This window comes from Glycine max, chromosome 10 (assembly GCF_000004515.6).
Source record: "Glycine max cultivar Williams 82 chromosome 10, Glycine_max_v4.0, whole genome shotgun sequence".
NCBI classification, from domain to species: Eukaryota; Viridiplantae; Streptophyta; class Magnoliopsida; order Fabales; family Fabaceae; genus Glycine; species Glycine max.
The window spans coordinates 34,210,315-34,237,996 of NC_038246.2; the positions used below are offsets into that span (position 1 = coordinate 34,210,315).

Genomic DNA, 27,682 nt, shown 5'->3' on the forward strand with positions numbered 1-27,682 from the left:
TTTTTCTTCTTCCCCATTCCTTACCCATTTCTTTGTTTCTGCTTGCATCTTAGAGATCTTTATACCTTTCCCACATTCCATATAGTGCCTAGAGTGCGTGCTTTATTCCTGTTTTCTTATCATACTATGTATACCTAAATGATGTTTCATGGTGTTGTATTTGAATCTGGGGGTGTCTTAATCTGTTAAGACTTGGTCATATTGGTTGCATTCATGCGTTATTTTTCAAACATGCATAATATCAAGTAAGAAATTATGTGCAGAGTGCACTCGCAAAGCCCACATCCATGGCTTAGCGAGTTTGTACATTCTAGGCACACACAGGTTTTTTGGGTTTTTGATGAACACGCTAAGCGCCCCACTAGTGGCTTAGCACGAGCTCAAGTTCTGGGCTCAATTGATGAATGCGCTAAGTGCCCCACTGGCGGCTTAGCGCATGTTCGAATTGCTGGAAAAGTAGGATGAACGCGCTAAGCGCCCTCACTGCGCTAAGCGCATTCTTGAGTCTTATACATTTATGGGTTTGTTGTTCAATGTTTATGCAGGGGCTTAGCATGCAGTCTCGCACTAAGCCCCAGTGTTTGGGGAGGGCTTAGCGCACATCCTTAGTAGTGCATTGGCACTAAGCGGCCACTAGCGGCTTAGTGCCCTTTCATTTTTCAATTTTTCTTTTTGTCACTTTATTTTTTTCTAAGTACTAACAATTTTTTTCTATTCTTTTGTGGTTTTGCAGATGGCTTCCAAGAGATGGCGAATCGGACCTAGCCAGGCATATGGAGAGGATTCCACCTGGGACTCCTCTCAAGTCATCTCAGAGACAGTGTCGCAACCTACCCTACGATGGGAGTGCGAGTGAAAAGCCAAAGTGTGTCTTCTCATGAAGAAAACACGTGGAGTCGACACCAACGTTTATTTGAGGAAAACGTTAGAAAAACCAAAAAAGGGGTCTAGGAATTTTGGAAATAAGGATTCAGAAGTTGTTTATGCATGTGGAAGGTATTAGCACCCCATGCGTCCGTCACAAGGGACGACAGCCTTTAATCGAGTGTGCAACATGACTTCAAAATTATTTACTTTTCCCTTTTTACATTTTTACTTTTTGGGGTCGACAAGGGTGTTGCCCTTGCTCCTATGTATCCTCAGGTGCGATGAGGAATTCAGACCTACGTAGTTCTTTAAGTCTGAATGTTTGTGTTAAATTGATTTTATGTTTTTGAAAGATTTATTTTAATTGCGAATAAAAAGTTGTTTAAGGCGTTGGACCTTGAAACGATGTTTTAAATTTTGAAAAGCGGAGAGAATCGTTAAGGCGTTGGACCTTCAAACAATCTCAAGTGGTATTTGATATAAAAAAGAAGAAGTTAGTTATGTGTTGGTTTTATCTTGGTTTTGTTTATTAACTTTCATCATTTCAAAGACAACTTTACAACACTTAGTGATTGGTTTAAGATAGAACTTTATAAAGAAATTGAGATTGACGATGATAGATGGAGAAGATGAATGTGCACAAAACAACAAAGGGGACCCCTAAGGGTACATAAATCATATTCAATCCTTAAAAATAAAAACTAACCAACGGTCGCATGAAGAGCGCTGAACAAGAAACTAAGTAAGGAATGACCACGGTCGCGATTCAGTAGTGCTTCGACCTGGTTTCCTCTTTTTTCTTCTTCTTCTTTCTTTCTTCTCTCAATTCCTGGCCTTCTAGGCCTTTTCACCCCTTGATCAGCCTCCCTTCACGCCTATTTATAGGAAAAACAAGCATTTAGGACCATGGCAGCTCGCCCAGGCAAACTGGAGTTCGCCCCGGCGAGCTATTTACTTAACATGGAAGTCTTTTGGTGGCCCAAGTGAGCCAGAGGCTAGCCTAGGCGAGCTAGAGTCCAGAAAATTCCCTAAAATGACCCTTTTGCCCCTCCCTGGTGAAGGAGTTCAACTCCAACGTCTATAATCCGAAGGATGGTTCTCCGAAGACATGCATGGTGCGAGGGAGGACAATTTGATTCAATGCGCAGACGTTGAATGAATTTTTGGGCACGCCGGTCACCATTGTTAAGGGGGAGCAGCTTTCTACCTACTCCCAGTACCTCCACACCTATCCAGATTATCAAGCCATTGCGGCCAAGCTGTGCACCCCAGGAGGATGATTTTTGCTGAATGTCGAGGGAGCTCTGTGGAGGATTTTGTGGAAGGACCTCACCACTTTGGCTTAGTCCTGGACGTGCTTTCGTACTTCAACATCGCTCCAACCTCTCACACTTCTGACATTAATGTTGACCGAGCTTGCCTGATATGTGGGCTCATGATGAAAATGGACATGGATTTGGGCAACATCATTTCACAGCAAATTACCCAGATAGCCAGTCCAGTATGTCCCTACTCGGGTTCCCAACTTTGATTACCACCCTTTGCGACCATCAGGGAGTCAGCTCGGACACACTAACATACCAGTCTTTCAGCCTGATGATCAATCTGGCCTACATTAAGAAGAACTGTTGGAACCCAATAGATTCTTCTATCACTTTCACAGGGATGAGGTGGGTCCAGGCCCACGCTACTCAGGATGCACCACCAGTCATCCCACCTCTTGCCGCACCTTTTCCTATTGGCTCTTCCTCTTCCTCCTCAACCTAGCAGGAGCCTCTTGCCCAGATGATGTAGTGTATCTATCACGGCCAGCGCCTAATCATCGAGAACATGCATCAGCTGTCCATCCACCTTACCATGGATCCTTCATTGACGACACCAAAGACTTCATCTAGCGAGTTGCATGGCCAGAAGTCCAACCCTCTACTGATGGGGGGAGGGTGAAACCTCTGGAGTTAAAGATAATGTAGATGTAAGAGTTGATATTAATTATGTTGTAGATATTATAACAACTTAGGGCGAGTAGGACCTATGGCCCACACAGGACTGAGGATGGACCAGGATTTTCTTTTATTTCTTCTTCTTTTCCTTTATTTCTTTTATTTTAGTATTTTCTGTTTCTTTTAAATTCATTGTACTGTCTTTTACATTAATGATAATTTATTCTCAGTAGTTAATTCTATTAGCTTAATTTCAGTTAGTAAATAAAACAAATTGCATGATGGACTGGTTGTGACTTGTTCTGAATGCATTGATGCATGAGATACACTGTGTAATGATGAGATAATGGTGAGAATTCTAATTCTTGTGAGTAGGAGGTATTGTGAAAGTGATGAAGTATGAAGCGAAAAAAAAGAGTGAAGAGGTTAGCAAGTCTGAACGGAAATCATGGTATGGTAAGCCAAGCACTTCATAAATGTCTGGTGAGATATGGGACCTTATAATTGTGAGAGAACAATTGTTATTAAGTTCTTGATTTTGCATGATTCTCAGACTATTTGAGTACATACATAAGGTGGAAATGATCAAGGTGTTGCAACCTACCCTTCGGCGGGAGGGCAACGCGAGGGCTCACGGGTGCGTCTTCCAAGGGAGGAAGATGCACGGAGTCTCCACCAACGTTTATTCGAGGAAAACGTCGGAAAAACCGGAAAAGACGTGGTCTACGAACTTTAATCATGAAAGGTTTGGGAGTTGTATTTACGCACGGGGAAGGTGTTAGCACCCCAAGCGTCCGTCACAAGGGATGACAGCCTTTAATCGAGTGTGCAAAGATGACTTCCAATTGTTTTATTTTCCCTTTTACGTTTTTATGTCTTTTTATGCCTTTTGTATTTTTTATCTTTTTGTGGTCGACAATGGTGTTTCCCTTACTCCTACGTATTCCTCAATTGTGATAAGGAAATCAGACCTACGTAGTTCTTTCAAAAGGGGCGAATCAAGTGATTCTTTTTACTTGGAAGGGGGTCATTTAAGGTGTTAGACCTTAAAATGATCCATTTTACTTGGTGAGAAAGCTAAGGCGTTGGACCTCTAACAATCTCACGAGGTCGACAAAAGCGGGGCTTTTGCTCCTACGTATCCTCCATCGAAGAGGAAATCAGACCTACATAGTTCTCGCGAATGCGGTAAAGTTACATGTTGATTTTATGCTTTTGAACGGTCCATGTTAACCGATAAAAGCAAAGAGGACCGTTTTAAGGCGTTGGACCCTAAAGCGGTTTTCAGTGATTTTTGCGGACAAAGCTTGATTTGTGAGTTGATTTTAGCCTTAATTTCACTTTGGTTATTAGTCAATTCATTCAAGGAAACTTCCAAAGAAAAACGTCCGATCGATTTTTTTATTATTTTATTTAAAGATATTTTAATTATTTTATTATTATTTTTCCCTTTTTTGGTTTAACCGAGGTTACAACGTGAACGATCGGTTAGATTTTGTTTTAACAGAGATTAAACGAGATTACAACACAAATAATCGGTTGAAATTCATTTCATCATTTATTAGGCGAGAAAACGGCTTAAACGATCGGTTAAAGCTCGTTCAAAATGGAAGAAAAAGAAACCGAAATTGAACGAAATAAAGATGAAAGCCAAAAAACAAGAAATGAATTAAAAGTCTCGGATTTGGAAACTTACCCGTTGAAGAATGAAGAATGGAGGAAAACCTTCACGGATTTGCTTACGGAAACCTCTCGGAAGCGTTACGGAAGTACCTCGGCTTGGATTTTCTTCACGGAAACAATTTTTTTCACCCAAAACAGCTGAAATGCATAGCTAGGGGGATCAGGGACCCTTAGAACAACCCCCTTTTGCCTTTTTATAGGAAAAAGGGGGAGGAGGTTGCCACCCAGCTCGCCTAGGCGAGCTCGAGCTGGATTGCTTCTCCAATCCAGCTTCGAAAAACACATCGGAAGGCCCAATTCAAAATTTCAAAATTGCTATTTGCAACCCTATTTTGATAAGTTCACCCACTTCTTTCATAATTTACGGAAAAGTTATGGAAGCCTTACGGAAGCCTATAGGACTTGATTTTCTTCTTTTTTCTCTTCCTTCTCACCCATATTAAGTGAAATATGCTTATTTAGGGTTATGGGAATTTTACGGAAGCATTACGGGTGTCCCGAAAGCCCCTTTTTTAACAAAACGGGGGAGGTGGCTGCCACCTAGCTCGCCCAGGCGAGTTAGTTTGCTTTCACCTTAAGCAAGAAAATGCCCAGAAATCTCTAGAAGGGCCCAGATTTGAAAATTACTATTTGCACTCCCCATTTTACTAAATACGCCCCTTTGCCCCTTTTTTGCTGATTCTTTTTCCGTAGCGTTACGGAACCTCACGAATTATGTAACGATACTTGTTTTCTTTCCGTAATGTCATGAAACTTTATGGATTACGCAACCATCCCCTCTTCGACTTCTGGAATGTTACGGAACTTTACGGATTACGTAATAATGTTTCCTTTCGACTCCCGACATGTCGAGGAACTTCACGGATTGCTTAACGATGGGTGTCAAGTTCCTCGAAGCGGTCAAGCGAAGGTTGCATGCCATCAAGCAATGGTCCCCGAACAAAATTAGGGTATGACACAAGGCCTTGCTTGATTTTCTTAGCCACTAAGCCAAAAAGCCAACCTATTATTAGAATGAATCCCTTACACCCTGTTGAGCCTAATGCAATAAATTATTTATGAAACCTGAGCCGAATGAAATTAATGATCACCTTGTCTTAGGTTGTACGAGAGCACGGGTCAAGATAAATTCATCCCTAATTTAGGGGAGTTGATAATTGTTGTTTTTAGGTGGAAATCGTTGTACATCAATAACATCACACACTTAAATGTAAATAATTTGCTACGATACCAATTAAGTCAATTTCAAAAAAGAATTGTTGTGTTTCAAATAAAGAGTTGTTATCAACTAAGTGTCAAATAATTTTTGTGTGTTGTTGGGCATAGAAGGCAAAAAAATGGGGCTGTGAAATATAAGTCATAGGTTATAAGGAAAAAAACATGAGGTATGTGCTCCCCTAGAACCTAACTTTGATTCCAAAAAAAAACCATGAATTCTTTGTTAGCCCGACCACGTTACAAGCCTCAAAAGTCCTTAGTGATCCACAGTGTGTATGTATGATTGCCTTAACGGAGAAGAAATGCAAAGTTGGGAACATTAGTTCAGTTGTTAAAATTAGAAACATTTTGAGTCAAGAAACTTGTGCGCTGAGGGAAACACTAGCCTTGTGAGGAATAAAGTGTTGTAATTATGCCTTGTTGAAGTTTTATTTGCTAACCTTTTTCATCTCCCTGTGCATCCCTTCATGCTTTCATCACAAGATCAAGACAAATACAAGCTCAGGATCAGTCATTGAAAGGTTTGAAAAGGTTTCGTAGTTATCACATATGTTGGTAAATTCAGAACTTGTCTTTTGCTTGAGGATAAGCAAAAATTTTAATTTGAGGGAGTTGACAACTGTGAAATCGGAGCTAATTTGATAGTTAATTTTGGCTAATAATGATTACAATTTCTTCACTTTACTATTGTTTTTAATGAAATAATGAAAAAATTAACATCTTTGTAATTTTTGAATAGCAGAAGTCAAAAGAAGAAGAATTCAAGTGATTTGAAAGGAAATTGATGCAAAAATTGGGAGAAAAAGCCTTGAAGAAAAGTTTGAAGAAGTGGACAGCTCGCTTAGCGCACACCCCAGGCATAGCAAGCACTCCAGGAATAGCACGCGCTCCAGGCATAGCGTGCACTCCAGACTTAGCCCGAAGAAAATCCACACACGAAGCCCAAAGACACGCTTAGCATGAAAGCCCATGCTAGGCACAAAGTCAGTGTGAAAAGTAAGCTACCTGAAGCCTGTATAAAGAGGAGGAAGCAGAAGAGAAAGACACATCGAGTCTCAAAGCTCTCTAGTGAAGAAATCCAAAGTCTGAGCCTCCCCCTTAGGGGAAACCCTCTTTCTTTAGCCATTCCCCCCTTTCTTGCTTTTAGTCATCCAACCTCTTCTTCCATTAGCCTCTGAAGTGTAAAGTCTCTCATGGCTATGAGAGGCTAAATCCTCTCTGTTGGGAGCCTATCAGCCAATGCCCTTGTAATGTAACTGCTCATCTATCTATTAAATGCAATTTTAGTTTCTATTGTCTTTTTTCTGCTCTTCATCTTTATTGTGCGATTTGGCCATCCATGCATTAGTTTTTAGGGGTTATACATTGGGAAATGGTAATTTCTAAAGAACTAGGAAATGGTATCTAAACAATTCATTGTCAGAGATAGAGTGACTTTGTTTTGCCTCTGCATACATCTTCGTGCTTAATGTGATTTACTATTCAATCTTAGCAAAGGGATTTGGGAAAGAGAATAGATAAATTAGGCTCTTCATCGTGAGGGATCAGGGTTGAGTGTCTTAGTAGATGTGAGTGGAAATTGGAAAAACAGTTAATAGAGAAAAACATTAATATTGCATCAAGGGTAGTTAAACCCCAACATATTTAAATTTTGAAGTTATCTTTTGCATTAATCTTGTTTATTTTTCTCTTGTCTATTTAACTTTAAATTCTTTCTTTCTTCGTATCTCTGTTACAATTCTTTGCTTGCAAATTGGGTATAAATCAATTCAAGTACAAACAAAGTTCCTGTAGACTCGACACTTGGACTTCAATTTTAAACTTTACTATTTGTGACAAATTGGTATACTTGTCAACGACTTAATAGTTAACCTATAAGTGTTAACAAGTTTAAGTTCGAAAAAATTAATAAAATCAAAATAATTAGAAGCTTTCGATCGTTGACATGGTCACTATATATTTGAGCTTTTAATCCTTCTCACCATCAAGACAATGCTCATTTGATTTATTTTTTCAGAATTAATAATATTTAAGATCAAAATTTAAAAAAAAAAACATAGGCAAAGATTTTATTGATAATTGAAAATAGGCAAGTTTCCCACAAAAAAAAAAAAACAAACCTATACCTTACGTGTCGAGCCCAATACTATACCCACCAAACCACCTAAGTATAAGATATCTATCAGTAATAGATACAAAAAATACCTCTTCCTTTATTTGACCATTAACCATAATTTAGCCAATTAACCATGGTCGTGATGTTAAATGCAACATCCACCCTTAAAGTCATTTGTTGGCCATTATAATCTAATAGAGCATCAACCTACCATGTACTAATCCAATAAAAAAAGGACTTTGCAGCAACAACTAAGACACCAAAACACCAATCCCGAGCCTAGCAAATGGATACAAAAAAAAAATAGAATCTCAGTCGCACAAACTTATTGCTCATCTCTGTCTTTCTGCAGAATCTCTACAACAAGCTCGTTCCACAATCCACACATACTCAAATCAAAAAACAAGAACCACACTATTGTTGATCATTCGTCCAGGACCTTATTGTAAATTTTATTTCATTCAGGAAGCAAGACCAAGAAAAATTAGAAGAATTAAAAAACAATAAAAAAATTGCTTATACACATCTAACTTAATAGAAAGTCATGCTCTATAATAACAAAAACATTGAATTATACTAGAATTAGAAACAATATTAATAAGAATTGTAAAGGTTCTAGAATACATTAACAAGAACACATACGCAAAGGAAAATTATACTAGAAAATCAAACATATATTATTCACTGTCACATAAGCATTGAATGTCAACATCAAAATAGCCATGATCTTAATTAGTAGTACATCATAAGAACACTAGGAACATATCTATACTACATCAAAATAACATCAGTTCAACAACTAAATAATTTAAACTACATCAAAATAATGGGTTTCCTAATACAACTTTCTTCAGCTAATTTTTCATGGACGGTAATGTATTATACACTGCATACTTCAGCCAGTCCAACAATCTTTGCTTATTTTCTTTTAGTGCTACAAGCATTTCCCTAGAAGACTTGGACAACATAAGTTAAGAGCATCGGGCATGCCAATCCTCATCACTTGTAATTTCCTCTATTTTGTCCATTTCCTCCATCACTTTAGAAATTGATGTGCCAAGAACAACTAGTGTGTTAAGGGTAGTTGAACGCGACTTAGATGCACAAGCAATTCTACCTATTGCACCAACTATCTTTTTTTAGGTAGGAGCTTTCACCTTCTTGCTTCTATTTTTTCCACTACTTTTAACCTTCTTCCTCTTTGCAGTGCTCCTTTCGTTGTTTCCTTAAGAAGTGCTTAAATTGATATTTCTCACTTCAAAGCTTACCCTTGCAGCAGCTAGTACTAATTCTTCACTATCCCCTAATGCTTCCTCTAGGTCTACATTGTCATTTTCGAAGGATGGGCGATGCAAATCTTCAATTTCTTGTATAGGATTGGATAATGTCCTAGAAGAAGGTGCATAACTGAATTTCCTCATAGCCATCACATCCTTGAACAATGCATCTAATTCTTCTTTAAAAGAAAGTGTTTTAAATCTCAACTTTGCATATAGTGGATGTTCTTGCATGTTTACAAGTAATAAGACAATATAGTACAAAAAATAATTAAAGAACTTTTAACTTTGTGTTAAAAAGCTTCATACCCTTTCCTCGAGATCCCACCATTCATCCTTCACTACATATGTGTGTCTTACATTATCCTATCCTAGACCTGTCTCTTTGCTAAACATCTTATCGCATACTGACCACTCTTTCTTAAGGTTATCCCACTTGTTTCTAAATTGACTCTTGTCATATTTTCTCCTAGTTCTTGAATTGAATCTAGATCCAACAACTTTTCATCCTTCCTTTGTAAGGACAATTCCACTTTGTTCTCCTTTATGCACTTTTTTCAAGCATAATTTATATAGATATATATCTATCTATTTATACAAACAAGGCCCTGACTATCTTTTTCTTTGTCCTGTTGACACATGTCCCCTGTCTATTCTCTGTCCTGTTGACACCTGTCCAGTTATAGGCCTTCTTTTATGCTTCTTCTTTGCTCATTTTGCTCATTGCCGTGCTTTATGCTTCTTCTTTCCTCATTCCAGTGTGTTGCCACTTGTCCAATAATAAACCATCTTTATGCTTCTTTGCTCTTCAGCCTGTGTGTTGCCACCTATCCATTAAAAAACCCTCTTTTATGCTTATTTGTTGATTGCTCACTTCAGTCCACGTGTCATGTCCCTTTGTTTATGTTCGTCCTGCCCCTTTTTGCTTCTTCCCTTTTCTGCTTTCCATTTTTTCCTCATTTCTTCTTTTTCGCATTTTTTGTGCTCACTCCGTTCACTATTTGTCTCCTTTGCGCTTGCTTTCCGAACTTTTGGTTTGTGTTGCATTTGCTTATTTTTTTCGGTTATGTGTTCATTGTCAGTTTACCTTTTTCAGTTTCCTTTGGACTGAAGTGCTGAAAACATGCGTGAGCTTTGCCTGATTCTGATTTACATTGCTACTGTTTATGCCTTTATGTTCGTTTTGATGCCTACAACTGTTTCTATTTTTTTTACACGTTTGCATGCATGTGTTCGTTTTGGCCTTTATGTTCGTTTGCATGCATGTGTTAAAAAACATTTACCTTTGTGTTTGTTTTTTATGTGTATTGTTTTGGACTCTTCATTTTCCTTCATGTTTAAAGCTTTGCCTTTGTAGTTGGTTTTTTTTTGTGTATATTTGCTTTGTACTAAAAAAAAAAAAGATACTTGAGCTTTGTCTCATTTTGATTGTCATTTAGTTCCGTTGTATTTGGTTGTATATTGCTTTGGACTGAAAACAAATGTTGTCTCATTTTGATTTTTGCTTTGGACTAAAAACAAATGTAACCTTTGTCTCATTGTCACTCTCATTTTGATTAGTACTGTTTGACTTCTTCTATATCCAGTCGTGAAGCTATCATTTGATTCTTCTTTTTCCAGGTTTGTGTATGGTTATTGTGTTTCTGTCCGTTTTCATTGCTGTGTTAAAATCTTTTATTACTTTTGTATTTGATTTTTTTTATTTCCTCTGTTTTTGTCCATTTTTTTTCCTGTTACCCTTTACCTTTTTGTTGGGCTTTACTGACGTGTGTTGCTATTTTCTTCTCTTATATGCAGGTTTCTATTTTCGTCCAACTTTTTTTGCCGGATTGCTCCTGTTTGCCACTGTTTGCAAAACCAAAAAGGTTTGCTAATGTCTACTGTTGTTTTGTTCTTACCACGTTTTGAGTTATGCATTTCTGTTTGGCGGGGTTTTTTGCAATGACAAAAAGGTTTTTAATGTTGGTATTGTCCCAACTACTTGTTCCTGTTGAATGTGATTCCTATTTTCTTTGTATTAGTCTCTCTTTTTGTGATTCACAATGGTCTTTATTATTTGTGTTGTAGTGAAGTCTCGCAAAGAAAATCTGATATCTGAGTTACACACCAGAAAAGGAACATGGAAAATAGTTGTGCGTATCACTGATCTTTGGCAAGCTCGAAAGCAAAATAGTAAACAAATAATTGAGATGGTGTTGATGGACAAAACGATTATTGTTGTGCTCTTTCTGATTGTTGTTATTACTAATTTGTATTGTATGTCATGTCACTTCATTTTATGGTTTAAGTGTTTCAGGGTTCAAAAATTGCAGCTACTCTCTGGCAAGAACTCTTCACTGAATTGCGGGACAAGTTACAGTGTGGTTCTTCGTATTTGATTCAAAACCTGAGGATTGTTGACAACCAATCTGAATACAGAGTCAGCCCAGCTCCATATTTGGTTTATTTCCTAAAAACTACATCTGTCAAGGAAATCCACCGTCCAGAAATTCCTTCTAATATTTATCTCATAACTCCTTTTACTGATATAATCTCTGGCCTCGCACCACGCCATACTTTAGTGGGTCAGTTTGTTTAGTTTTTTGTTTAACCAACAATTTTATATGCATCTTTGTGTCAGACTAACATTTGTCTTGCCTGACCATGTTTGACAACATATTGTTGGTGTGGTTGCTGATCTGATCGATGTTAAGACAGTATCCCCCTCACAGGATGACAGTCAGGCTCAAGGATAACAGGTATTCAAATCTGCTAATTTTACACACACACACACACACACACACACACACACACACACACACACACACACACACACATATATATATGTTCACACACAAAACAAATCAGACGATTGCAGTTTGTCCTTATTATTTTATATGATGATATATGATATGATGAATGGGTTAGCAACAACTAACATATTGATTGTGATTGTCTGGTCATAGTAACTGTGACATTCTAATAACTGTTTGGGAGGACTATGCTATTCAGCTACATGATGCTATTGACAAAAACCTTCTGCTTTAGGAACCATTGGTTGTTATGTTGACCTTAGGTAAAATCAAGGATGCTACAGGTGTGTCTGGTGTTGGTTAGTCTTTATTATGTAGATTGATTTACTTTGGGTGATAAATATGTATGTTGTTGATGATATTGATGGATATCATTCCAGACAAGTATCCCCTAAGCGTGTAGAATATCAAATTTGGATCTAAATTGTATGTCAACGCTGATATTACAGAGATACACGAATTTCCTCAAAGGTTTGTCATTAAATTTACATTTTAATAGTGTTGGCATACTGCAGCGTTTATGTTTTTTAGTTCCTTTGCATTTTTTATACGCTTTAATGGTCGAACTCTAATTTTTTATATTGTTGTCCACTCAGTTTGTCTGTCCCATTTTATTCTGGTGGGATAATCAATGATAAAGATGGTTCTCAGTCCCAATCTAGCCAAAGTAATGTGGTGGAAAAATTTCTGCAGATTGCTCAGGTGGTCAGTAAAGGTGAAATCAACAATCTCAGACAGGTTAATAGTTGAATAATGCTTTCGTAAATATGGCCTCTACCACATGTTTGTTTTCTCATCTATTATTCACCATGTTACAGGATTATTACTGCTTAACTGTTGGAATAGTTGACGAAATCATTATTAATGCTCCATGGAGTTATGACAGTTGTCCTAACTGTACAACCACATTTGATCCATCAAAAGGTGGCTTATCTTGTCGTTCTTGCCATACCAGTGTGATCGATACAGTTCCACGGTTAGCCATGATCATTTTTTGTACTGATTATTTATTTACACGCTTTGCTATTTTAGCAAATTTCCCTGAAATTTCTATGGATGTCAAGGTATAAATTGAATGTTAGGATGGAGCATAATGGGGACAAAGGAAACTTCCTTCTCTGGGATGCAACATGTATCAAGCTATTTGGTAAGACTACTGGAGAATGTCGAGATGAGTTGATAGCGGTATGTTCTACACAATAGAACCATAGATTAAATAATGATTCTGTGATTTGTCATTGATACCATTTATTTCACCTGTCTAGGATGGGGATGATATTAAGGTATTTCCAACGTGTGTTGATGAAATCCTGTCGAAAACTTGGGCTGTCAGATTTAAGTTCTGTTCACAATTACGCCAATCATCTGTGTTGGATGTGAGTGAAGAACTCCATCATATTCAATCATTGATACCCACCCTTGGGTTGAGGTAATAACTAAATAAGTTTATCACAGTATAAGGTCAACAACAATAAATGGTGTTTCTCCTATGTTAATATTTTTCATGCAGGAACAATCAAGTAAGGGAAAAGGAATAGCTGTTGAGCCAGAAAGTTCACCACCAATTTTTGTTCCCACGGTGGGTCTTTTGTTTCAATATTGCATCATGCCAAATATTTTACTTATGATATTGTTCTTAATATATATATTGGTAAATGTTTTCACAGCCATCGTTGTCACAATCTTCTGATTATGATCCTGGAAACTCTACTTGTTTAACTCCAACCAAAAGGATTAGTTGTCAGCAAACCAATTCTGATTTCGATTCTGATGAGCATGCACAATATCAGTTATCAACTAACAAACATATCAAAGTTGAGTAATTAGGACTTTCACAATCTTGTGGCTTCAGCTTCTATGTTTTGTTTAACATCAATTTGATCATATTGAATCTGCTCACTGAGTAGATATGACAATATATTTTGTGCGGTCCACCATCATTTCATAGCAAATGATGTATAAACAATCGAATATCAAATATATATGATATATGATAATATTTGATTAAACTTTAACTTTTCATTGGTATTCATCCGTCTTATACTCTTTACTATCGTGAATACCATCACAATTATTAATTAAATGAATAACATACAACCATATCTATTAACTATTCAAATTGCAATACGATAGCATATAAATCGATTGGGTTTGCTTTATTTGCATGTTACTAAGTCAAGTTTGACTGTAGGATGAACAAAATACTTGGTTTCATGCAATAAACTGCTGTTGGATTTTATCAATTAGCTTTAAATCATCTATAAGGAGCAATCAACTTTAAATTCTTACAATCAATTAATTTTAAGATTTTAAAGATGAAACAAAAAAAATTTAACTTATGTCATTTAATGGTTTAATTTATTTATTCTTATATTCATATTTATTTATGTTTTTATATAAAATTATATATAACAGGCAAGGGATAACACTTATAACAGTGTTTCGTTCCTTTTTCAAGTATATAACAGGGTTTGTTTTTTGCTTTCAAATATGTTGGCATATTACACTAGAATTAGTATTATTATATATTTATATATGGTTTTAAATTTTAATTCAATTAGTATTAGTATTACTATTAATATTATTATTATTACTATTTTAATAATTATAATAAATAATGCTAATTATATTATAATAATAATAATTATTATTTTTAAAAAATTTAACCCATGCTTAACGTATCCCAGACTTCCATAATTTATTATTATTTATATATTATTATTCATATATACAATATTCAATACACTGATTTTTTGAATACTTTACAATTATTATTATTTTGTTACTGACCTCATTATCTGCAAATGCATTTAATGTGTGCAGCTATAAAAATATATGGTATGATTGTTCTATGTTTTATAGGCGGCTATTTTTTGGGATGCCACGCTCAATGCCTCAATGCATTTAATAGAACACATATAAATACACGTTTACCAGCAACACTGACTAAGCTTCATGGGTTAGCTGGATTCACCAACTCTACCAACTTATTTCCCTGATTCAACGGCCTTTGTCAATCCCCCTTGATGTCAATCAATCAATATCAATATCAATATCAATATCAATATCAATATTAATGCTATGAAACAATTGTTAAAAAACTTTTGTAACTTCCGATTCATCTGGCAATGCCCCATTTATTTTCCAACATTTTGTTTCCTCCCTCATCAAAAATTACATGTTTACAACTTCAATAAGAAAAACGATGATCATAAATGTTCACACAACAGAGAATTTGCAAACCTAACATTTTAGAGCAGCAGATCATTTGTACTGCACTAAACCATTGAGTATGAAATTTAATGCGTGTTTGAATACAATTTTTTCTATTGTTTTATGATGTTCTGCCTTTTCTATTGGAAAGACATATCCCTTTAGTCGCTGAAGCAAATGCAAATAACTATAATATTGGTATCATTTTAAAGTCAGCCTACTACAACAACTTATTTAACTCAGTTTCAACATTTGATTTTCCTGTTGTTTGGCAATTATAAGCCAATTGTTGCAAAAATCGAACTACTCATGGACATATATGCTGAACAAAGGAAGCGTGGGAAAACTATTTTACAAAAACGAAAAAGACAATGTTCAGCTACCTATGGTAATACTTAATACAAATTTGTAATTTGTAATTTGTAATTCATTTATAGATTATTATTATTCTTCATATCATCACATTAATATTATATTATACTTACAAAAACTATTGTTATAGACAACTTGTAGTGTATCTCACAATGTAGTTCAACCATTAGCCATAATAATAACCCTGCTACAAGCTTCCAATCTACACCACCATCACACGGGACTTTATCTATAAATGATTCTGAACGTTGCTCAAAAAGACATGCAGTCAATGTTTCTTGCATCCAGAGAAATTTGATGTCATCTTTTGAGCATCAAAAAAATAGAACAACTGCTTCTACATCCACATGCCAAGGCAGTAATCCTTATTTCAATATGACACAGTCAGACATTCATAGAGGTCATTTTTATTGTTATGCTATTATCAAATATCTACATGCACACATTTTATTTATTATTACATCCTTTTCAAAGTTTGTTCTATAGTCAACTTATATATAGAATGCCAAATTGTCTATTTATTATGCAGATAAACATGGGAGAGCAACTAACACTACACAACATAATCAATTTGTCGCCCATGACAGCTCACATTCCACCGATAATGATGTAAATATGACACATGAAAAGATCAATATAGGTATTTAGCAACTTATTTAACACAATTTCAATGTTTGATTTTGGTGTTGTTTGGCAATTATAAGGCAGTTGTTGCAGAAATCAAACTACTCATGGACAAATATGCTGAGCGAAGGAAGCGTAGGCAAAGTATTTTACAAGAACGGAAAAAACAACGTTCAGCTACTAATGGTAATACTTAATACAGATTTCTAATTTGCAATTTGTAATACATTTATACATTATTATTTTTCATATCATATTAATATTATATTATACTTACAAAAACTATTGTTATAGAAAACTTGCAGTCTAACTCACAATGTAGTGCAACCATTAACGATAATAATAACCCCGCTACAAGCTTCCAATATACACCACCATCACACGGGACTTTATATATGAATGATTCTAGACATTGCTCAAAAAGACATACAATCAATGTTTCTTCCATCTAGAGAAATTTGATGTCATCTTATGACAATCAAAATAATATAACAACTGCTTCTACATCCACATGCCAAGCCAGTAATACTTATTCCAATATGACACAGTTAGACATTCACAGAGGTAATTTTTATTCTTATGCTATTATCAAATATCTACATGCACACATTTTATTTATTATTACATTCTTTTCAGATTTTGTTCTACAGTCAACTTATATATAGAATGCCAAATTGGTTGTTTATTATCCAGATGAACATCAGACACCAACTAACACTACACAGCATGATCAATTTGTCGGCAATGACAACTCAGATTCCACTGATGATGATGTAAATATGACACAGGAAAATATTGATATAGGTATTTATCCATCATTTATAATTTTTTATATTATGTTTCTTCGCTGACTCCATTTTTGTCCTGTCACACTCGCGGAAGAACACCTTCTTCCGCAGACTACATTTTCTGCTCGCGGAAGAACCTGCGGAACCTTCTTCCGCAGACTTTCTTCTCACGGAAGAACCTGCCAAACTTCTTCCGCAGGATGCATTTTGCTGTATATTGGTTATTTTTCTTGAAAATTATGTCTGAACCAGCAAATTATTAGGTGTCACAGAGTGTATATTGTATTTAAGTTACACAAACTCCCTAATTTTGTGTTTTTTAGTTGCTATTGGGATGTCTAAATTGAATTGTTATTTGCTGTGATTTGGTGTGATTGACTTATGCATTAGGATGTCTAAATTGAACTGTCATTTGGTTAGGATGTGTAAATGACTGTATACACTGCATAAATTGAATTGTTATGTGGAACACAACATGAAAGAGCAAAATTAAATTGGTTATCCAATTCCTTTTCACAGGAAATATGACACTTTGGTGAGGAACCTCAGCTACAATTTAAAAGAACATGATGTGCTATGCCTGTTACGGGACAAAGATCGAGCATGAGACGAGTCTAGCTAGTAGCATCATGTGTTAGTAGAAGATAATATTCTAAAATACAACATAAATAGCTAGTTAACAAATTGAGTTAGAAATGATGGAGCACCTTGATTCCTCTAATTTGATGTATTGAGAATTTTGAATACAAAATGATGTGTTGAGAATTTTGAATACAAAATGATGCACTTGGTGATTACAAATCCAAGCACCCACATTTGTATTAGTTACATGTATTTGTATTAGTTACAAATCTAAGCCATTTCAAACCAAATGCACTCTAAATGGTATGAAAAAGTTTAGTAGGAATTTCTTTACAAAGCATATACGTTGACATAATTAGCTTAATTAAAATTTAAAAAATAAAAATAAGGCTAGAAATTGGCAGGAATTATGGGCAATTAGTATTACTAATACTCAATACAAACCAAATATCCTTATTTGTTGATAAAGCCTAGCTGTCTATTTCTGACCATTGAATCCCTTCCTTGACAAGGATGAAAAGCTCTTATTGAAAGAATAATAGACAACTAGGACAAATTAAATGACACATGTGAGCTATGTATCTAGCCCTTCCTAGTAAGAACAAATGCTTTGTTCGGGTGCTTACTCTTTTCTCCATACCTTACCATATGAACTAGAATATTGTAATAGTTCACTTTCATTGTAACTAAGATTCATGTGCAGTTGGTGATTACAAATCCAAGCACCCACATGGATCCACAAGCCTTGTTCCCTTTTTGAATATTTGACCATACTCTCTATTTTTATAAATTCTCAATTCACAATCAATCAAAGTGTTTCACTCCATATAAATGTAATTCAAAAAATCCACTCCTAAGTAATTTGAGTTTCAGGGCGGGGATGGAAAAACCCCGTCATGATGCCTACTTGAATAGCAGTGGCTCTGCTATTCAAGAGACACAGGGTTACCACTGTTCAAGGCTTGTCAGAACCATTTGCACTGTGAGAAATTGCTTAGTTAATGAAATTCGTGTGATGATGTTAAGTTAGACAGTTCATATAATTTCTTTGATTTAACTTGAACTTAGAGATGAATTAAAGGAATTTATACCACAGTAATTGATTGTAATAGCAATGTATAAAGCAAAGAAAAATAAACCTTCTGGTTTAATAACTAGAATTGTGTCTTGAGAGAATCACAATGACAGGATTTGAGTTCTACTAATCAATTGAATTATATTTGGTGTGATTTATATATGCATTTGTATGTCAATTATTTGGATAAATTATGTTGAACTAAATATATAATCTGTGGGTTTGGATAAATTATGTGGATTAGTTAGAATTCCAAAGCTTTGTTACACAAATTATTTGAGTGTTCTTCATGATTTCAGATCATGGTTAGAACACGAGGTCTACGTCGTGTGGTAGGCACAGGTAGAGGCAGAGACCTTAGTCAGGATGTGGCTGAGGATGTTCCTCGCCGTCGTAGGCCCACTGCCTCAGCACGTAGGTAACTGGTTACCCAGATGGCTGAGGATGTGGCTGAGGATGTTCCTCAGTTGCCTGAGGATGTTCCTCAGTTGGCTGAGGATGTGCCTGATGCATCTGATGGTAGCCCAGAGAGGACAGGAGCCATCGATGGTGCTGAGTCTGATCGAGTGGCTAGTGATGGGACAGCTGCTGATGATGAGGGGTTCCCTGGTGGGCCACGCGATCCATCTGTTTTGATAGGATTTGCTGATCATGTGGCACACAGCATATGGCGTGGACAGGTACGTACATATTTTATTCCAGTAATTAGAAAGTAATTTCTTTTATTTTGAAATACACAAATTTATAAATTGTTATTCAATTTAGGAGCGACCCGATCTCAAGTTGGTCTCCCATGGTAGGAAAGTAGATAAATTTGGGAGACCGACTGCGGCCACCGGATTGGATCCATTATTCAGGTGTTCTGTGATCACCACTGATCCTAGACTCATATCCTCCTTTGTTGAGAGGTGGCATAGGGAGACGAGCAGCTTCCACCTCCCAGTAGGGGAGGTGACGATCACTCTAGACGATGTTTTGTCGCTCCTGCACGTCCTGATTACTGGCGCGCTGCATTCATTTGGGCCGCTGGCTACATCTGACGCAGTTGCATTGTTGACAGAGCTACTTCAGGTCACCCCAGACGAGGCTACAGCTGAGACACATCAGGCAGGTGGGCCTCATGTTCGGTTGTCCTGGCTTCGGGACATGTACCAGAGTAGGTGTCGGGCTAGGCAGTGGGTTGCTGCAGCTCCGGCGTACCTACTTCATTTGGTTGGTTGCACTCTTTTCGCTAACAAGAGTGCAACCCATGTCCATGTTGTGCACCTGCAGGCATTCAGAGACCTGGCACAAGTAGGGACATTCTCTTAGGGAGAGGCCGCTTTGGTACACATGTACGATCAGCTTAACGAGGCGTCGCAGGCCCCTACACGGCAGATGGCTGGTTACATTTCACTACTTCAGGTGACTATCGCTGCTTGTAATTTAAATTAAAGTAAAATTCAATCCATGTTTGATTGCTGATGTTGACTTTTTGTTTGTAGTGCTGGATTTACAAGCACTTTCCATCAGTCCACAGGTCTGTTGTTGACGATGGTTATGCTGAGGCTAGCCCATGTGCCTGTAGGTGGTTTACGGGTAAGGCCCAGATGACCGGCATTAAGGGAGCCCCTTACAGAGCACGTATTGATGCCCTAACAGTCACTGACGTCTGTTGGATGTCGTATGCTGAGCATCGGGAAGTTCGGGGCTATGACTTGATCTCCTCGTACATGGGGCAAGTCAGATGGGGTCCGATCATCGTCTACCTTCGACCAGAAAGGGTGGTTCGGCAGATGGGGTACATTCAAATAGTTCCTCCGCCACCGGTTCGTGATTCGTTGACAGGTACTGATATAGACGACCGATGGGTACAGTTTTCAGATCATGTAGTGCCTACAGGGGAGCTTTGTGTAGTTCCTGGGCAGGTGGCCCCAAACTACATGGAGTGGTTTTTTCAGATTTCACACCCCTTTGTGACGCCGACGGAGGACACTGCTGAGCCCAGACCTGTGTCTCCCCTTCCCACTCCTGATGATGACTTCGTGGAGCCACCTGTCGCCCAGGTTCCAGTCACGTCAGATCCCCCTGCGCATTCTGTGGTAAGCTATGTACTTTTTCTTAATTTTATTATTTTTTATAAATTCATACTCACTTGTTATTTTCACTGAGACAGGTTGATTGCACAGCATGTGTCAGGATGGGAAGGATTGCTGAGCAGTTGGAGCGCGTCATCAACCTCAGGATGGTGACTGCAGGGACTGACTTATATGATATCATGGATCTTTGCCTGAGGATAGCTAGAGATGACGACCCAGATGACAGTCTTAGGCCGCGACAAAGACCCCGCATAGATTATGATTTATCTTTTTTATTGTATTTGTTTATGTATTTAAATTTTAGTATTTGTTTTTGTATTTGTTAAAACACATTGACTTAGATAATGTCTATATTTCTTTATGTATTTAAATTATGTTTTTACTTAAATTATGTCTTTATGTATGTTTTTACTTAAATATAATGTCTCTATTTCTTTATGAAGTTAGACATATTAAAAAATAAGTTAGAAATTTTAAAAACATAAGTTACAAATTTTAATTGATTGAAACAAATAACTTAGAAATTTTAATTGAATGTAATTAATTGGACAAAATAAGTTAGAAATTTTAAGTTATACTGAAAATTATTATATAATTTAAACAACAATAAGTTAGAAATTTCAAATAAAGAAGTTACAAATTTAAAATAAATAAGTTAGAAATTTAAAATAATAAGTTAGAAATTGATTGAAACAAATAACTTACAAATTTTAATTGTTGAAAAAAATAAGTTAGAAATTTAAAAAAAAATAAGTTAGACATTTAAAAAATAAGTTACCAATTTTAAAAAATAAGTTAGAAATTTTTAAAAAAAATGAGTTAGAAATTTAAAAAAAAAAAACTAAGCTAGAAACTTTAAAAAAATAAGTTAGTCATTGAAACAAATAACATACAAATTTTAATTTTTACTTAAAATTATTATATAATTTAATGAAAAACAAGTTACAAATTTCAAAAAAATAAGTTAAAATTTTAAAAAAATAAGTTAGACATTTAAAAAAATAAGCTAGAAATTTTTTAAAAAATAAGTTAGTCATTTAAAAAAATAAGTTTGAAATTTAAAAAAATAAGTTACAAATTTTTAAAAAAATGAGTTAGAAATTTTAAAAAAGAAGCTAGAAATTTTTTAAAAAATAAGTTAGTCATTAAAACAAATAAGTTACAAATTTAAATTGATTGAAACAAATAAGTTACAAATTTTAATTAAATGTAATTGATTGGACAAAATAAGTTACAAATTTTAATTTGCACGAACGGGTCACAAGCATTTATTCCTTATAAATTTTTTTGCTAAAAGTTGATAATAAAACTTTTATTCCTTTTTCATACATACTACACATTACAAATGGGTCACAAACATAACAAATTGACACACTAAGACATATTACATCGACTAGAACATCATGGACACAAATTTAATTTGCACAAAACAGCCTAACATTTAACTAGCATTCAATCACGCAAGGACGTAACCACATCGTCTTCATTTTCCATAACCATTTTACTAAAGAGAGCCAAAATTTCTATTGGCACAAATTGTTTCCAGTAATTAGACTCTACCAGCACCTTCAGCACGTCGTCGTCACATTTCAGCTCAACAATTTTAAATTCTAAAACTTTCTCAAAATATTCCAAATGACTAGGTTGTCGATAAAACAAACGCCTTACAACTTGGGATTCGTGAATCCCATGAGGAGGATTCCCTTTAGGTGCTACTTGCTTGATCAAATCCTTCAGTTGATCTATGCTACATCCTTTTGGAATATCAAATTTTTTTGGATTTATTCCGGTGAACGCGTAACCCACAAAGTTGTTTTGGCGTGGCATGTTCCACCTTCCGTTGTAATACAGAACCACATCATGTGTAGGGATGCTGGGGTGTTCAAGTAAGTTTAAAATTGCATCTGTTGTTCTACCAACGGTACATAACAACTCAATCGGTCCAACAAATGAAAATTGGTCATTATACATTAACATGGTGTTCACATCCATGTCATTTTTCAATTGCATACTTTCAAAGTAAATGTTGTTACCTGTATCTTCCACTGGTCGCCGGTAATGAATTTCATCCACAACTTCATTGTTGTTTAGCCGAAGACTGTTGTGTATTCTGCTTTTGAGAGTTGAAAAATCGCATAGGTTTGGTACTCGCATGGGCACTGGACCAGAACTTTGAAAATAAACCCCACACTCGTTGTGAATGACGGTTCCATTTTGAAAAATGAATGCCAACCTCGAGTTCACGATCGTCTGGGACGAAGTCTCTCCTAAGAATGCCATTGTTTATCGAAAATTAATTTGAAAAACTCTGAATACTAGTTGTTGTTGAGTACCATGGACATCCCCATCTATCATTTATATAAATGGCCCAGTCAGGCACATGGCTTCCCTTTTACCAGACCTGTGACTATTTTACATTGTGAAGCATAAAACTAAAGCAACCTCTTGTCACGTCATTCACTGTTGGGTCACGTCAATCATTGTTGTTTGAGAAAAAGGTTGGTTTCAGGCCATGTAAACTTGCCTAAGTACCCCTGTTCGGGGTTTTTTTAAAATTATCTGGGAAAGTCGTGAGACTCTCCAAAGGTGGCCTGTCTCATGTTTGCACGTCAACGAATCCAAAAAAAATAACAGGAGACACCGGTTCATTCGAATAGGGCCTGCAACAGAAGGCTCAAAACTCAAAAAAGTTAGTTTCGGGCCATGTAAACTTGCCTAAGTACCCCTGTTCGGGGTTTTTTTTTAAAATTATCTGGGAAAGCCATGAGACTCTCCAAAGGTGGCCTGTCTCATGTTTGCACGTCAAATAATCCAAAAAAAATAACAGGAGACACCGGTTCATTCGAACAGAGCCTACAACGGAAGGCCCAAAACTCAAAAAAGTTAGTTTCGGGCCATGTAAACTTGCCTAAGTACCCCTGTTCGGGGTTTTTTTTTAAATTATCTGGGAAAGCCGTGAGACTCTCCAAAGGTGGCCTGCCTCATGTTTGTACGTCAACGAATCCAAAAAAAATAACAGGAGACACCAGTTCATTCGAACAGGGCCTGCAACGGAAGGCCCAAAACTCAAAAAAGTTAGTTTCAGGCCATGTAAACTTGCCTAAGTACCCCTGTTCGGGGTTTTTTTTTAAATTATCTGGGAAAGCCGTGAGACTCTCCAAAGGTGGCCTATCTCATGTTTGCACGTTAACGAATCCAAAAAAATAATAGGAGACACCGGTTCATTCAAACAGGGCCTGCAACGGAAGACCCAAAACTCAAAAAAATTAGTTTCGGGCCAACATTTCCTCTTGAGGGACGACACGTGACCTGCTACTCTGGCCCTTATCTGGCATGTCCATCCTTCTTGGCGCGACATTTAATTCGTCGTCAGAAATAACTGAAGGACACCTCGCTTGTTTCTCTTTTGGCCACCACCGGTCTTGTAATCGTCGAAGGCGCCCTTGCGCTTGCCGGCAGAACCTTTTCTGGCGACCTCCTTGCCTTTTCCTTTGTCCTTGTTCGTCATTTCTACAGAGAATGCAATGAGACCAACGCCAATTGCATGGTCAGAGTTAGAGAAATGGAGAGAGGAAGAAGTGCGTGACTAGAGTGTGTGTAACTGTGAAGAACGACGAGTCCAAAATGAATTTTACTGTAAATAATTTGAGGAAAAAAGTGACCAATACATATCATGCGGTGCATACAAGAATCGACCATTGGTCAACTTGTGAGAGGAAAAAATCATTTAACTAATACCAAATAATCTTAAAATTAACAAAATAATTTAACTAATTAACCCACGGAAGAACCTTCTTCCGTTGACTCTGGCGGAAGAAGTTCTTCCGCGTAGTTCCACGGAAGATGGTTCTTCCGCAGTTCTTCTTCCGCGAGTGCCAGCCGAAGAAAGTTCGCAAAAAGGCTGAAGGGCATTTTTGCCATTTTGAAAATTTGCTGGGTGCACCAGCAATGCTGCTGGGTGCCCCTAGCAAATCCCTGCAACGTTTGACGCAATGAGGCCCAACAACCTACAACAAACCCAAACAAATTGGGTTAGCTCCGACCCGAATTAAAAACCCGAACTAGCGAGCCCATTTGGGTTTTCTCTTTATCAGACTCACACGGAGAAGAGAACAACACAAAGCGAGAGCGTGCGTGCGTGCATTCCATTGTTGTTGTTATTGTATCGTAGCCAGAGAAGAAGAAGAGAAGAGATCGCGGCGAAGAAAGAAAGATGACGGAGGCACATATAAGGAAGAAGCCCGGGATGGCGAGCGTGAAGGACATGCCGGTTCTCCAGGACGGTCCACCGCCGGGCGGGTTCGCTCCGGTCCGGTTCGCCCGGCGCATCCCGAACAAGGGCCCCAGCGCCGTTGCCATCTTCCTCACCACCTTCGGCGCTTTCTCTTGGGGCATGTACCAGGTCGGCCAGGGCAACAAGATCCGAAGGTACTTTCTTTCTTATTATCATTTATTTCTCTTCGTTCAGGATCGTACTAGCAATTCAAGTTCATACGTTCTGTAGTAGTAGTAGTAGTAGTAAATTCCTTTTTGAATTGAACAATCTAGTCATTTAATCGACGAATCAAATCAATCTTAGGTATCCTGGCTCTGATTTCGTTATGTTAATTAATTAATTAATTAAATTGTGGTTGTTAATCACATTGATAGAAAGCTTGGGCGACTGCTTGACCTAATTGTTAAAATTAATAGGTGTTTTGAGTTTACATCATATTATTCGTAACATATTCACCATTCAGTGTTGTTGTTAGTCGTCTTTCCCTCTTTTCCGTGTCCATCCTATATCTATTATCCAAAAGTGCTAGGAACACACTCTTTCTAACTCATTCTCCTCTGTTGGTTGGAATTTATTGAAAACTACACAATCAGGAGGAAGATTTATTTAATATGATGTGAGACTTGCAAAATTTTGTGATATTCAGTCAATTTCAACCAATAAAAGAGTGTCTTCAAAAGAGCGTGTCTAAGAGTGTGATCTTAGCATTTCTCTTCTTTAACGGCATATATGGATATAGAAATGTGTATTTTCAAACCTTATATTTGAAGTGTTTTTGGGATTGAATTGAACGTTTTGAGCACCTTCATAATCAAGACTATGAATCATGGGCATGAAAGACTTTTGTTGCTGTGACTTGTACATTTAATATTTGTCTGTGGGAATCTGCTTCTTTCATTGATTTCAAAATGACTACCTCGGAGTCTGCATTTCTTTTGAATTTGAATGAAAATCTGTTAACTAATGGCCCTGATGGTTGCGGATCATGCTAGCAATTGAAGTTTATACATTCTGTGGGAGTTAATTCTACTTTGTATTGAACAGTTAGTAATCTAATGAAGGAATCAATCTTAGGTTTATGCATTCTTGTATTTGAAGTTTTGTCGACAATTTTGGGATTTAATTGAATGTTTTGAGCTCCTAATTTGTCAATTCAGGCTATCTATTAATATAGAAATTAAAGTGTTTTCGACAAATTTTGGAATTGAACATTTTTTAGCTCCTCAAGACTATGAATCATTAGGGGGAGTGATTTTTATGGCATTGACTTGTAATTATGGTGATGAATTATTACTGTTAGGATCTGCTTCTATCCTTGATGTCAAAGTGGGTACCCTTGGAATCTGCATTTCATTAATGTATTTGAATGCATATACTGTTAACTAATGACCCTAACCAGACAATTTGGTTTGTTTGCCTCCTCTGTGATTTGGTTGTTTCCTTGATTTCCACTTTGTATTTTATTAACCTTGTTTGGTTACAATTTATATGCAAGCTATCTGATGGAAAAATGTTTTACTTAATCTAGTTAGTAGAAACAATCAAGGATCGATTTCAGCAGAATATAATTTGACAGTGGAAAATGTTTTCAGTAGAAAATAGCTTCTTGAATTAAATTCTTACATGAAATACTTCCCTAAGAAATATTTTCAGTTGAAAATAATATGCAGGAAAAATTGAAAAGTTTTTTTCCCTTTGATGAGTTGTAGCAGTTGTCCAGGAAAATAATGAATACTCTTATTAATCTTCTTTCCGTAAGAAACTAGGTTGGATCAATTATGAATTTGTCTGGAAAGTAGAAACAAAGCAGCTGTTAGCTTCTTGCGTAAATGGAAAATTGTTCATCTCTTATGTGCTTGCAGGAAAAAAGATATAGAGGAAGGACAAAACCTTGATGCAACACTTTAAGTGCTCTTGGTGTTGTTTTTCAAACAAAATTGGAGTTTCTATTTGGTAACAAGGGCTGACCTTTAGTGTTAAGTTGTTAACCTTTATGAGTTATCACTTATCACTCTCACTCCAATTTTATTTGGAAAATATCAAAAGTACCTAAGGTACTACACCTAGATTTTGTCCATAAAGAAATGTACATTAGTGCATATTCATTTACTTCTCACTATGACAGTCTCTGATTTCACTGTTCTATATTCTTCCCTCATGATTGGTTTTGGGGATTGGTGGGGTGTTACATTGAAAAATAGAAATAGCTCTTTAAGGAAGAACCAGACCACATAGGCTTGTTTTCAGACTTCAGTTCCCACTCAAAAACTAAAACTGATGTATCATAATGTTCCATTTCCTATAGGGCCCTGAAGGAAGAAAAATATGCTGCCCGCCGATCCATACTGCCCGTGCTACAGGCTGAAGAGGATGAGAGGTATATGAGATGCTTTCACCAAATCTGTATCGTCACATTGACAAGTGCTATTGTGCTAGCCATTTAACATCTCCATTTTGTCTGTTTTTCTCCGTAGATTTGTTAAAGAGTGGCATAAATATCTCGAGTATGAGGCAGAAGTGATGAAGGATGTGCCTGGTTGGAAAGTTGGTGAAAGTGTGTATCACTCTAGTAGATGGGTGCCCCCAGCAAGTGGTGAGTTGCGTCCCGATGTCTGGTGATGTTATTTCAGCCATCTCTATCAGAATTTGGTCTGCTTCTTGAATGTTCTTTACATGCTGGTACTTTCTTTTGTCCAGTCTCTAAAATAAATTTGTATCTGAAACATTTGTAGCTGCTTTGCGAAATTTTAAAACAAGAATGCATTTTGAATTTGTACTTTA

The 27,682-nt window shown here is 36.6% G+C and overlaps 2 protein-coding genes across 2 annotated transcripts; both read left to right on the top strand.

Moving 5' to 3' along the window:
- The first annotated feature begins 18,981 nt into the window (after positions 1 to 18,981).
- Positions 18,982 to 19,858, top strand: LOC102662214 (protein MAIN-LIKE 1-like). Its single transcript, XM_006590046.1, has 2 exons — positions 18,982 to 19,227; positions 19,313 to 19,858. Exons 1-2 carry the CDS (start codon positions 18,982 to 18,984, stop codon positions 19,856 to 19,858), a joined length of 792 nt encoding a protein of 263 aa, XP_006590109.1.
- Positions 19,859 to 24,714: 4,856 nt separating this feature from the next.
- On the top strand, positions 24,715 to 27,682 carry LOC100789133 (NADH dehydrogenase [ubiquinone] 1 alpha subcomplex subunit 13-B). Its single transcript, XM_003535921.5, has 3 exons — positions 24,715 to 25,053; positions 27,207 to 27,278; positions 27,376 to 27,682. The coding sequence occupies exons 1-3, from the start codon at positions 24,839 to 24,841 to the stop codon at positions 27,518 to 27,520; spliced, it is 432 nt and encodes a 143-aa protein (XP_003535969.1). The 5' UTR covers positions 24,715 to 24,838; the 3' UTR covers positions 27,521 to 27,682.

Coding starts and splice junctions, on each gene's coding strand:
- LOC102662214 (XM_006590046.1), top strand. CDS start 18,982: ATGGCTGAGGATGTGGCTGAGGATGTTCCTCAGTTGCCTGAGGATGTT. Junction 19,228..19,312: donor ACAGCATATGGCGTGGACAG/GTACGTACATAT, acceptor TATTCAATTTAG/GAGCGACCCGATCTCAAGTT.
- LOC100789133 (XM_003535921.5), top strand. CDS start 24,839: ATGACGGAGGCACATATAAGGAAGAAGCCCGGGATGGCGAGCGTGAAG. Junction 25,054..27,206: donor CAGGGCAACAAGATCCGAAG/GTACTTTCTTTC, acceptor CATTTCCTATAG/GGCCCTGAAGGAAGAAAAAT. Junction 27,279..27,375: donor CAGGCTGAAGAGGATGAGAG/GTATATGAGATG, acceptor TTTTCTCCGTAG/ATTTGTTAAAGAGTGGCATA.